At 40.9% G+C, this 13391-nt stretch overlaps 1 protein-coding gene across 2 annotated transcripts in view; it reads right to left on the reverse strand.

Moving 5' to 3' along the window:
- Positions 1-655: 655 nt before the first annotated feature.
- Positions 656-13391, reverse strand: part of LOC101921887 (neural-cadherin-like) — a 60184-nt gene continuing 47448 nt past the window's right edge. The window contains exons 23-33 of one of the 2 annotated variants that reach the window (XM_055800535.1): positions 12747-12961; positions 12324-12451; positions 11369-11496; positions 11102-11225; positions 10838-11018; positions 7721-7887; positions 6784-7048; positions 5830-6010; positions 4214-4467; positions 3135-3289; positions 656-2712 (exon numbers count right to left, since the gene is read on the reverse strand). In XM_055800535.1, the coding sequence (XP_055656510.1) occupies positions 2311-2712; positions 3135-3289; positions 4214-4467; positions 5830-6010; positions 6784-7048; positions 7721-7887; positions 10838-11018; positions 11102-11225; positions 11369-11496; positions 12324-12451; positions 12747-12961 (2200 nt within the window). In that variant the 3' untranslated portion in view covers positions 656-2310. Of the gene's footprint in view, positions 2713-3134; positions 3290-3520; positions 3579-4213; positions 4468-5829; positions 6011-6783; positions 7049-7720; positions 7888-10837; positions 11019-11101; positions 11226-11368; positions 11497-12323; positions 12452-12746; positions 12962-13391 lie in introns of those variants that run through there. The other variant, XM_055800536.1, reaches the window with a different exon arrangement.

Raw genomic sequence — 13391 nt, forward strand, 5'->3', positions numbered from 1 at the left:
AAGTGGCAGAAGCAGCTACTTCCCTTCAGCAGCACCTTCCACTGCTATTAAGATGTCGGCACTTAGGCAGTCCACATCCGCCCGTGCCACTTAAACCTGCCCCTAGCCAGGCGCTGGCTCTCAAGCTTTCCGTATATCCCTGTTCCTAGGATGTCAGTGTCTGGCAGAGAAGCAGGATGACTAGCAGAAGCTTTTAAGTCATTTAGCTGAATGATTTTCAAATATTTTCCCAAGAAAAGGGCTCACAAAGGTTGCATGGCAAGTTTTCTATGTAGATATACAATGCAAATCTCTTTTGCCCCAGTCACTGCTGTAAGCAGCTAGGCTGTTCTTCCTTTCCTGCAGGACTGCTACTTACCTACTCAACAGCCACAACTTCTGCAGCAAGCAGAACAGGAGATACTGCATCAAACTGGTGCCCAGTACGGCCCTTTCTCAGCCTTAGGCCATCTAACTATGCAGCTGGACAGTGACCCGCCAGCCATGAACATCCTGCATTTTGCCATAAGTGAGCCAAGGAGACAGAAGAGCTTTCCTCTTTCTTGTCTTCCGTAAGGACATTACATGTCCTGACTACAATGCAATTTGTTACTGTGTTACTTTCTGTCTTCAGTTTTTTGAAGGCAAAAAATTAACTACTGCTTCAGCTTTCCTGAGTTATTGTTTAATGCATCCATATGTAAAACGTTCAGTTTCAGAATATAAATTACAAAATAACCCTTTGGGAAATTATTGTTAGCCTGGTCTCTTTTGGAAGAGGCAGTTTACCAATAATTATGCTAAGCTTTACCTGATACCAAGTTCAGAAGAGACAACTTAATAAAGAGCAATAAAAACATATACGCACTTCATGAAAATGTTCTATGAGTTCAAGACTCGGAACAGTCACCTTACCGAAGTTCTGGGGCTCAGCAGTTTTCATCCACTCCAACAACGTATGTAATATGACCAGATGTAAGAGATTTTGTAGTTTCTTACTATACCATACATCTTTAGAAAGGAGGAAACATTTACATTAAGTAAGATGAGGCTATACGTTAATACAGTATTTATTTTTTATGACTTTGTAAGAACAATCAATGTCCAGCCATGTGAGACTTTGGCATGAAGGAGTGGCTCATACTGACTCTTTGCTCCAAATCTTTCTAATAAATATTGCTATTTTAGTACGATTTTATGTATAATTTTACAGAATTAATGCAGATTGTTTTATTCAGTTCACACAGTGGCTTTGTTCAATCAATTTTCAGTGTAAATTATACTTGTTCTAATAGTATCAAAATCTTCCTTCTAGGTACAAAACTAATTTACATTTCCATTTTTTATGCCAAGTAAAATTATGAATAGTTATGAAATATCTAATTTTAAAACAGTATTTATAAATAAAAGGAAGTGTCAAGACTTCAGTGAAAAACAAACATTGAATATCATGTTATACTGGTAATTAAAAAAACACTGAGTAGACAACAATTTCAAAAACCTTAGCGTTTCAGAGCTTTCAAGCACTCTGTAAGCACCTATTAACTTTGACACTTCAGCTGTTCTGTTTTCCTGCTGCAGACTTTGAAGAAGGGCTCCACGTGAAAAGCAAAGTTGGAAATAAAAGCTTACCAAATAGAAACATTTTCTGGGTCTTAAACCCGCTTTTAAGAGTGTAAAATTGGCAGACCGGCAAAATGCTATTCACAGCTAGGATCTTGCCACTCTTTATGGGTAATTAGAAAAAGGGTCTGACAGAGTAAGTCTCAGCAGCCTGTAATAATGAGTGAGGTGGTGTGTGTGTGATGTCAAGGGAGATTACAGTTTAGTGGGACAAAAAAAGCTGACAAGAAAACCAGATATTTAAAATGTTTTATATTTAAAATTTGTAATAATTATTTCACAGTCTAAAATTAATGCAATTTTAAAAAAATGCCCTACGTATTGTTACCAACCTGTTGGGATTCATATTAATACTAGGGAGAAAATAATTCAAGTTCTTGCATCCAGGATAATTCTACTAAGTCACCATGGTCTGCACAAATAAAAAGGGATATTATAATGCTATTCTACACAAAGCCTACGTTCCAAACTTTTCAAGAATATCCATGCTTTCAAAGTCTTTGCAATTCTATGATTCAAAACTGTTTGTACAGTGCATATAAAAACACCATTCAGATTATCACTCCTGGGAAAAGCGCGTATATCATACTACTGTAACTAAAAACTTGCATCAAGTAAGTTACTTGATGTACGTTATATATAAAAAATGGCATTATTAAAAGTAGTGTCCATATGTCATGGCAATGTGTCAAGTTCCTTTAACTCCAGTTACAAGTGTTCATTTGAGACTGTATAGAGTTCTTTAAGCTTGTCAAACTTTGACCCCCACTCTTGGAGGCAATCATAATTTAGATCTTCATCACCACTAATGGAGTCTAAGGAACTAAGGCTCCCCGCTAGAGAGCATTGCCCTTCTAAGCAGTACAAATGAATAGTGTCAGCTGGAAGACTCTGTAGATCATTGTCTGCATCCCAGATGAGTTGAGAAACATATTCCTTGAAATCTGGGATGCTGGCAACAGCTGATGCCGATTGGTTTTGATGTGCATGTTGTGGGAGTGAGTCCTTTTTTGGGCCAGTGGGTCTCCTGGAGTGTGGAGCAGCCACCCTCAAGGAGCAGTGGGGAGTGGTGTGGAGAGGTTTCTTCAGTTCACCTATATCATAAGCATTCTGGAAGAAAAAAGAATGCAAATATCAGAGAGAAACAACACAAAAGGAAACAGGTTCCAAAAAATGTTTTAAACCTCAACGCAACACAGAAGTGGATGCTCTTAAGTTTTCTACAAGCTGAAGAAAAGAGAGGCCCTAGTTCAGAGAGCTATGTTCAGATTGTAATGATAGTCTTCAGCTAAAGGAAGAATGCTGTGTTCAAAGCAGCCCCCTCCAAGGTGGCCACAGATGACCAGCATTGTGAAAGGTACAGACCGGGTTGAAATAGAAGCCTCCCACTCAAGAGTACTTCAGGTTAAAGACAAATAAAAAATAAAAAGCCAATTCGATAAGGACAGTATGTTCAATAAAAGGTCTGGGAAAGGAAGGTGAGGAGAGGTTGGATTTGCAAGAGGAGGACTGGACTGAAGCTGCAATCATACCTGGTCACGTTCTCCACCTCCTTCTTCATTATAATTGAAGACATTTTCTCTAACATCCTCCCAGCTTTCACGCTCTTCAGGAATGTGGTAAATTCCTCCTTTCCGAAACCCTGAACTTCCCCACTGACTCCACACTGTGTAGGAGACCAAGAGTGCTAGAAGACATAAAGACACATATTTGTTATGTGACATATGACAACGTATGATGCATGATAAATAAGTAGATATATGACTCCTGAGATATTAAATTAACTCTTAATTTGACAATCAAATTCCCAGGTAAGAAATGCATAATTTTTAATACATAAACAACTTATATTCAGGAATGTAAAGAATCATCTATGTATATTACATCATAAACTTCATTAAAAGGGTATTTTACTTACCTAAAGGAATCCATTTAAATAGAAGGCATTTTGGCCAATCTCTGGCCTTTCACCAATCCTGAGTAAATAAGATACCCAAAGTAAGTAAAACACTGTTTTAATGAAGGTTACAAGTGTAATATAGTCATGGAGTCTTTACTATTCTGACATGTGTATGCAGTTTATCAACATGAAAACACTTTTATGATGTTATTAACTTTTCAGCCAAAGTGCATCTTGAACTGGACACACTGTGAACATCTCTTTCTGTTTCACACTCTTAATGAGGCTCCCCTGTTAAGACTGTAAACTTTCTAGGGGAAGATCTCTCTCTTCCTTCCTAATATGTGAACAGCAGGTACTAGCTGTAGGTCCTACCTATAACAAATGTAAGGGCTCAGGGCAGGTGGGAGTTTTAGAGGAATGCAGCTGCACACAGATTTGCACACACAGATGGAAAGCTCTCACTTAAGAAGGACTGAAAATAAGTGATTCTAAAAGGAGAAGTCCTAAATTTGCTTGAACTGGTTTCAAAGTAAGTAAACTAGAACAATGTGCTAACGCTTGTTTTTTAGCACCCTCAGATGAACTCCCAGTGGGTGATCTCCAGAAAAAGTGAAACACTGATCACAACATCCAAGGGTAAAGCAGATTAGATTCAATGGAGCAAGGTACAAGATTAAAAAGAAAGAAAAAAGGTACTTGCTTTCCTACCTAGGAAGACAAGGAGGCACATGCTGATTGCTAGAATAGAGCCAGAGCTGAGTCCAATGGGTCTTCCAGCCTTCACCTGGCTAATTTCACACCATCTTCCCTTATAACCTTCGGGGCATTGGCAGATAGTCTTGTCTTGGGATTGAGCTACACAGGTACCCCCATTCCTACAGGTCCAGTGTCCACAAGGTGATGAGGTGCAGTGTCTGAGCCCTGTAAGGTTGTCAGTCACTTCTACTTTCCCAGCTGGGCACCTGAACATCAAAAGCAGAAGGTATCTTTTAGGCAAGCAAAGCACCTGGAGTTGTATGTTGTTTTGTGCAGTTTGTTGCTTTTCTTTTCTTCAAAGCTAACAATTAACATCTTTTCAAGCAAACCACAAATCCACATTGAGAGTATGAAATACATGTAAAGTCTAACAGAGTGAGCTAGTAGGCTTATGAAAACATTAACATATATTCTGCTTTCCCTCTTCAGAAGATAGGCAGAAGACCTTCAACTCCTTCCTTAAAAAATGGATGCATTGGCTTCTGAACAGATCAACCCTTTTTCTACAGACATGTTCAAAACCCCTAGAAAGAAATGAATAGCTGAGATCAATGGGAAAAAGGCTAGCTAGCATAGTATATGCTTTGTAATGTTCATTTGGACCTTTGGGAGAGATGTCGTTGACCGCCTCAGAATGACCAATCTTGTCCTTCAGGACTGCAGAGAAAGTGATTACTTCTGCTATGCAATTGGAGAGGCCATGGAGGAATACTGTGAGGGCACAGACCTGCTTCCTGCAATCCAAAGAAGAAATACTAGCGAATAAATGGACGAGCCTTCATATTGTTCTTTCACTAGATGACTGAAGAAAGGAGCGTCCCAAGGTGCTCTTAAGACCATCTCACAGCCTCCTTCAGCAATGAATCACCGGGCCTCAGAACTGCCAAATTTTGGCTGAATTGAAGGAATTCAAGTGGATCCTTCTCCCACTCCTTCAGGTATGTATGTATGGTTTTAATAACAGAAATGCCTGTGTTTTAATTTGCATATTTTATTATTTATTTTGAACATTTTCTTTAAAGAGTGGATCTTCTCCAAGGAACTAACTGTGTAGCATGCCACCTGGTGGGCTTTGGTTCTGACCCTGGGCAGCCAATTTTAGAATCCAGTTTTGTGACAGTCTAATTTTGAAGGTCTCATTGTTTCATACAAAGCATGATTAATTTGAACTTCTTTACAGAAAATATATGTAAATATATACTGTATATGCAATATATATTTTATACACATACATATACACCCACTATATAAGAATATATATATTTTCACACGGAGAAGGAGAGACCAAAGCTTTTGCAATCCACCTTTTATCAAAGGGCATTTCACTTCCTCACTGGCCTGTGATCTCACCGTGGAAAAAGTGGTGAATAGGTTCCATATTAGACTTGCAGGAAAAGGCAAGTTTGGTCCCTAATGGGAGATGGGATGGAGAGAAGGATTTCTCCTTGGGATGCTCCTCTCTGGCCAGATCAGGAGGGAGTTTCACTGTTAGAAGCAAGTTGCCTGAACTGAAGTGGAAAGAGCGAGCTTCCCAGCCACCCCTGGATGAAAACCAAAGCTTAATGTACCGGCATTCATATTTTCTCCACAGGTCTACGCAAAGGAAAGGGCTGTAACAGGGCTGGCTGCTGCAGGCACTGGAATGGCATCCCATCGTGACACCTTGCCGCCTCAGAATTAAGCCGAACTCTGTGCTTTTGCCCTCCATGAGAAGTGGCTGACCATTCAGCTGAACATCACGCATACAACCTGCATCAAAGTAGGGGAGTATACAGAGAAATACATTGAGTTAGCAACTTCCCCACCTTAAGCCTCACCCCCAACACATATGCAGGAGATCTTAGAGCACTGTAGAAAACTTAAAACATTTTTAAAAAAGATCCTTATACTGCTTATAAGTTTTATTTTATAAGAAGAGCTACAGGACATGTGACTACGTGCTCTGGCTGATCTACAGACTGATGGTACTTTTCCAGGACAGCTTGGCTATAGCAATGCAATGATTTAACAGAACTGCTATGAACCAGAACAGCTCCACTAAATTAATCTCGATTTAAATTTCAGTCTTTAAAGTGGGGCTGAATGAGAAGCAACAGAATGGAAAAAGCTGTCTTCTAGTTGAGCCACAATCTCGAAGTCCCAGCACCCCACCCCAGGAAATGGAGACAGACACCATGAATTGCTTTGCAGATCCTCTTCCTCCTACCACGGGGTGTTGTGTCTGTTCCTTAAACCCTTCCAAGGCACAAAGGGAGTGAAGACTGCAGCATGAGTTCCCTGCTTGGGGTCTTTGGCATGGGAAATACAATCAGAAGGGCTATTTTTTAGTATCTACAGGAAATCTCACATCTTCAGCAGGACCAGATACAATGGCAAACAGAGTTGAACATTGGCTTTGAATTCTCTAGTAGAGGAGGTGTGATTTCATGGGCATAGTAGTCTCCATGGGAATTCTTACCTGCGTTTTAGACTCTCCAGTACAGTCAAAGATGCCACTTTTAGGAGCCCATCATATCACATACCTTGGAAGTCACTCTCTGAATGATTGGGAAGGCGGTTTCCTAGCACGATGCTTGTCCAATCCATTTCAAACCATCTATTTGTACCCAAGACAGAGGTCACTTCTTGATCACCTCCACCACTGTTAACGCGCAGGGTAAATTCATTGTTGTAGCGCTCCATGGCCAGAAGAACCCACTGGCCATTGTTTATACGTAATGTCCTCATTCTCAGAGAGTGATCTTTGTCTCCCAAACTGAAGTTAACACTAAAGAAACCCTCAACCACCTAGAGGAAGATGATAAAGACCTTTAATAAAAGAAATGCACTTCTAAATGTTATTACACAGTCCTGCCTCAAGAAATGGACCCGAGTTTTTAAAATGAAAGTGGCAGTCTTGTTTTTAAGTGCTTTATTCCTAGATAAAAATTACCACAATAAAACTGCAGGTCCAGGAATTATCAAATTTCTTCTTCACAAGCCATTCTTCTAACTCACATAAACATTTTTATCAGTCTTCTCCCCACTGATGTCTACCTCTAGGTCCTCCCAGCTGACCCTCCGGTTGCATTTGGAATAATTAGCCTCTGTATAGCTAATATAACCCAGAGATATTTTTTTCCAGCAGCACCAAAAATGTAGAGACAAGTTTTATAGCCAGAGACATATAGAAGCAAAGGGAAAAGGCAAACAGGACAAAACAATCTTCTTCATGCATGTGTACCACATGCACTGCCTGTACATTTTGCAGGCAATGAAACAACTAGAATCTATGCTATGAAAGGGTAATACTGAGAAAGACAACAAAAATGAGAGTAGTTACCCTCATACGGAAAATTCTTGCTCTTTATTACATTACAGAATAGGTATCCTTAATTGTAAACTACACCTTTTTCTCTTACTAGGGTACTCCATGACAATTTAAGAGCGGTGAAACAGAATGGCTTTTGGACTGCTTACCTCCAGGCGGATGTATCCATTCCCATCTGCTGAGGCCAAGCTGAGAAGGGTGCTGTGCGAGATACGGGTGCGCACCATCAGCTGAATCTGAGTGCTGTGAGAGCTGAGGATGCTTCTTGGCTCATAATGGATCCAACTGTCCCTTCCGAAAGCCCATTCTGGAAGAACTAAGCACAACACACACAAAACCAAAGTGAAAATCTCAGAAACTACTGCTCCCTCAGTTCTCTACTGCTTGATAATTAACCAGTTCTGAATGCTTAGTTTTAGTTCTTAAGAAACTTTGGCAATGTAATGAAGCATCATGGAAAGCACCCCCCACTGTGAAGGGAATTAAGAGAAAAAGAACAAATCAAGGATACAGAATTTGGGCAGGAAAGGAACAATTAGATACTGTCTCTTAACATTCTGCCTGTCACAAGCTACATGTTCTACCAATCACGCCTACACTGAGCCCAATAATTTTTTAATTTTTTTTTGAGATCTGAAGCATGTCTTCCAGTAAATTAGTTGGTATTGATCTGAAGGAAAAAAAATAATAATGAGAGATAATCTAATGTTTCTTTCAGTAGTTTAGTCCTGTGGTTAATAACCCTCACTGTTAGAAAGTATGCACTTCCCATTTCAGTTGGCACAAGAAAAAGTCTCAGAGCAGGTACAGAGTCAAAAGTCATCTTGGTTGTTTTTTTTTTTTAAATTACAAACAGAGATTAAGTCAGTGTTTATTACTGTAGCTAGGGAAAATGCACTGAAATTTATTCATTCCCCATCATCCTGGGGAATCCATCTGAGAGTGATCCGGCAGAAAGTTTGATGAAGTTGCACTGCACACTTTTGTGCAAATCAAAACCCACTAAACCACCTAGACCCTGGTGCTCTTACACAGCAGGCACCCATTTCAGTCTTGCTACCTGATAGCAATCCTATGTCTGCTTGTTCTGGGCACAGCTTAGTTGAAAAAAGAAACTAAGAAAAAAGAAACTTCTTACCAAATAAAGACATAGTCCAATTTATTCACTAGGCAAGAAGAACACTGAGTCACCAACAGCTAATCTGAGGTCAGTGTCAGGCAAGTAGAAATCCAGAGTTCCCAGCTCATCCTGGGGCATTTAGTCTGGTTCCCAGGACAAGAAATATCAAATGATCAAGAGACTTCATTTCTGCACTCTCTTTTCCTCTCACCGTTTCTCCTCTCTTTTCTGTCTTGAGGCATGTTCTCGTCTCTCCTCTAACTTATTCCCCTCATACTATTCTTCCCAACCCACTGTTCTCTCTTGTTCACTGTCTGCAGCTACAAGCTCTAGCTGATGAACAGGCATGGATTTTCCTGGGACATTACATTGACTGCTGTCCCCAGCTGTCTGCTCCTTGCTGTGAGCAAGGGTCAGCCATTCAGAAAGCACCAGCTGAACATCAGCATTTTGCAGCCCAATGTATTGGAAGAAGCCGGATTCTTTTTTCCTATTTTTAAAAATATATTTAAATATATAAATATATATATATATCGAAAAAAGTTTTCCTATTACCTCAGGATACGACATGGATTTGGAGTAATTACTTTCTGAGCACTTGGTTTGTCCCGCAGTGGTGAGGGGTAGGAGCCAATACAGCAGTTGGGCTTGTGAACCAGCATCCCAAGATAATGCAGAACAGAGTAAGGTTTAAATCTAGGTGGATGTTTATAAACCAGTATCACCTGTCTGCAAAACGTTAATACAAATGACTGAACTTTATTAACCATTTCCATGGTCATTATAAACACTTTAAACAGTGAAGGCTCCAGGCCTAGAGCATTCCAATTACGATTCCAGTCCTCACCCCGCTGGACAGACAGAGCTTCCACTGGGTAATTTACTGTCATAACTTTTAAGTCTGGTGTGGCAGATGGAGAAAGGAAGAGAGGGTCTGGCTGCCTGCATAGGATATTATTGTTCCATATGCAAGAAGGAAAAGTACGCACATTGAGCTGAAAGTATATGTGCAATACACCACCAGTCCTGTCTATTGATCACTACACATTGCTTCAATGCTAGCTTGGATGTGCTTCTTTTCAGCTGCTCACTGCTGCTCACCCTCACCTGTAGCTCATTCAGACTACAGGATGGAGGGGGCTAATTCTCTTCCGACACTACACAAAGCCCCCAGACTTACGGGGCACTGGTTCTCATTATAGACCGTTATTATCAACCCCACCATTTCTACCTTGTACCTAGAGGGAGAAGGCAGATACAGGCAAGTCAAGTCCCAATAAACCCCTGAAACTCACTTCTGATTTCTGCTTCAGAGCAATGGCTGATGAGGGTATTAAGATAGGGAGGACAGAGCCAACTTCAGGTGTGTGTCCCCTGTACCAAACATGGCTGTGGGGCTACTAGGAGTTAAATAATTTATTTCCTAAAGTTTTGAATTGTGCTAAAATTTTGCACTTTCTTACAATGTCTGTGAGGTTTTCATTATCCATCCTTGCATGCTTTTGTTCTCTGATACAGCTTTTGTGCTGATTTTGTACAAGATAACACATTTGCTGGAGCCCTCCTGGTATTATGTCCCCAGGTGCACCCACTGCTGTGGTCTAGGGGCATTGCACAACTTTCCGTTCATTCCAGTGACAGACACAAATGCAATTATCCCTATTTTATAGATGGAAAATTCGGCCTGCGGATAACTTGAGGGTTATGCCCCCAGGTTTCACAAAGAGAACTTACCAAGCTGGCAACCTCATCACGCTTATAACCACTGCAAGGTGACAAATAGCACCATGTTCATTAAACTACATTTTGTGAACAGTATGATCAGAGGAAGAAGGCACAAGGCAGAATGTTTCATCTTTCAGCACTGAGAGAGAAGGTGCTGTGATGAAAAGGACGAAACAATCCATCTGACCACTTGCCTCTCCTGCAAAGTAAAGCAGGTCTCAACAAGACCCTCATCTGTGACACTACTTTACTCAACCACAGTTAGAAGGATCTTTACATTGCTGCAGATCTAAATCATTCCCAGAGTACAGCATGGTCTTATTACACTACTCGGTTCCAAATCGTGGCAAATTTAGAGCAGTATGTTTGATGCTGTTCCTGCACAACCTCACCATAATTTTTTCCCTAGAACTTGCAGTACCTTTTTTGCATGCTGGTCCAGCATATCCTGGGAAACAGTCACAGCGGAAGAAATCCCAACCACCAACACACTTGCCGTGGGTGCCACAGGAGGCCATCCCACCACTCTGACACATTTCATCTGTAAGGACACAGCCAGGAGCGCTGTTCAAGGACTCTGCAGGGTGCTCTAAATCATAGACCTGGGAAAGGACAAAGAGGAAGCATCACATCAGATGTCTACAGTTAACAGCGGTAAACCCAAGACTGGCCTTAGTAGCCCTACCTTACTATCGACAATGACATTGCGAATGCAGCCAACAAACCCTCTGAAATGCCTTCGTGAACTGTGGTAAGGCAAAGTCTTCTTAACACCACCCAGCTGCAGGGGCTGATGGCCACTGAAGAGCCTACCCATGATGAAGGGAAGGGAGGGAAAGAAAGAATTAGTGGCATGCAAAACACAGCAACGTGGCTGATTCTTCCCCTTCCCCTCCCCTTTAGCTCTTTTGAGTAATTATGTTTCCGGTTCTTGTTGTTGGGGTTTTTTTACCTTTGAGATTCCACAGTCTCTCCAGAGGCTTCACATGCAGACAGATCCATTTGGGACATCTTCTTAATGACACTGTCATCATCTCTAACCGAGACATTTACACAGTGGTCAAGAATCAGCTTCACTTTCTAGAAAAAAAGCATTATTTAAAACAATTGCATTCAGAGATGTGCATACATTTTAATTACACATTTACTTTCATTTAGCAGAAAGTGGAATAGTAACTAGCAAGTACAGTGCAGAAGACTTTATTAAAATAATAAAACACTTCCACATACTAATCTGGAAATTTATTGCACATGGTGTATAACTCAGATACGTTAAGAAAGATCTGACTCTACTATGGCCATGCCAAGTCACTAACATGGTAGAGGGAAGATGGGATTTTCTTGGGAGTTTTCTGCCAAATCAGAACTCAGAGAGACAATCTAGCAGAGTGAACGGTCTGCTAGGCTCCCCATCCCAGATCCTGACATGCCCCACAGCTTGTCTTATGTGGGAGAAGAAGGGGGAGTCTAGCAGATGCCTTCACCAGTGTTATATCAGCGAGATGTTCCCCATACACAAAAGCCTATCTATCTCCTTTGCGCTGCAAGTCTAAAGTCATTTGGTGCAGCAGGGTTTTCCACTCAGAGAAATTAAGGATATTTCACTCCATCAGTCCAGGAATCATTTAGCCCTTGGATTATCACAGCTCTGTAGTCTAAGCAATAGACAGGATCATTAAACAAAGTAAATAGCCGGCCCAGTTTCAAAATTGGATCTGACTTCTCCAGGCCTTGTTCTGCTTCACTGCTTCAAGAGGAGATATGGGCTGACAAACTTCAGTCCCTGCTGTTGCAGGTGATGAAAGACTAATTGATAAAAGAACTTTACAGAAGGGAGGAAAGATTTGGAAGGAATAACTAAGTACATGAATTAGTGCTTCCACAGGATAGTCCATATTTACACTTGCCTTTCCATCATTTATAATTTTAATATTGTGCCAGCGGCGATCTGCAACATTAACTTTTCGTGACAGCTGCAGGAAAAGCTCACCAGAGCTGTGGCTCACGGTCAGCGACGGGACACCACTGGAGAGCTCTGCAAAGGAAAGACACTTATTGGATATGCACTAACCATGCTCCCACTCAAACTCAGTTGAAACGACTGTTGCAGTTAGATTTTAGTTGGAGGAGTTCTTCAGACACTTAAAGAAATCCAGCTTCTAACACAGTGACACAGGATACAAACTAGGCATGGTGGCCAATTTTTCTGCATTCTCCTTATTCTCCAAAAGTAACTTTCTGAACTTTTTATTAAGAAAAACCCTATCACCTGTAAGTAGAATCTCACCTTTGCACAAACACAAAGAACAAATACTTTTTAAGGTGCTAACCTAAAGCAAGGAAATCTTCCCGTTCTCCAGGCTGCCCTCGCGCCACTGGTCCATGGTACAGCAGAAGGCCATCGGTGACTTCAGTGATAAACTCTAAGGAGATGTGGCTCTCAAAGCAAGGCTTAAGAGGAGGGAACCAGGCATAACCATGGCCTCTGAAGCTGTGTTTTGTCTGCTGGCAGTCTGGTCCATGGAAATTTGCAGAACATTTGCATCTATTAAATAAATAAAAGCAAAAATTCACCATCCAAGCAGAAGTCATGAAGGGCTCTTCCCACAGCAGGGCTCTCCTGCTTTAAACACAGGAGCTCATGTTGCCTAGGCCATAGCACAGGTTAAGCCCTAGCAAAACTCCCATCAAAAAATGTTCCCTATTGACTTGTTTGTAGAAACACAATTTAGCTTTTATTCTGTGAATAAATGACAGAGCTGTTTTAATATACAAAGCACATGAAAACCTCTAATCTCTTCAGAAAAAAAAAAAAAGAAGAAACCTTCTTTTCACTAGCCTTACTTAAAAGCTTGTTTAAAGATTTTATAATGTTGATAGGGAAAGCAAAGGAACCACAGAATCATAGAATACCAGGTTGGAAGGTACCTCAGGGATCACCTGTCCAACCTTTCCTGGCAAAAGCACTGTCTAGA

The sequence above is a fragment of the Falco peregrinus genome, chromosome 3 (genome assembly GCF_023634155.1).
Source record: "Falco peregrinus isolate bFalPer1 chromosome 3, bFalPer1.pri, whole genome shotgun sequence".
Taxonomy (NCBI): Eukaryota; Metazoa; Chordata; class Aves; order Falconiformes; family Falconidae; genus Falco; species Falco peregrinus.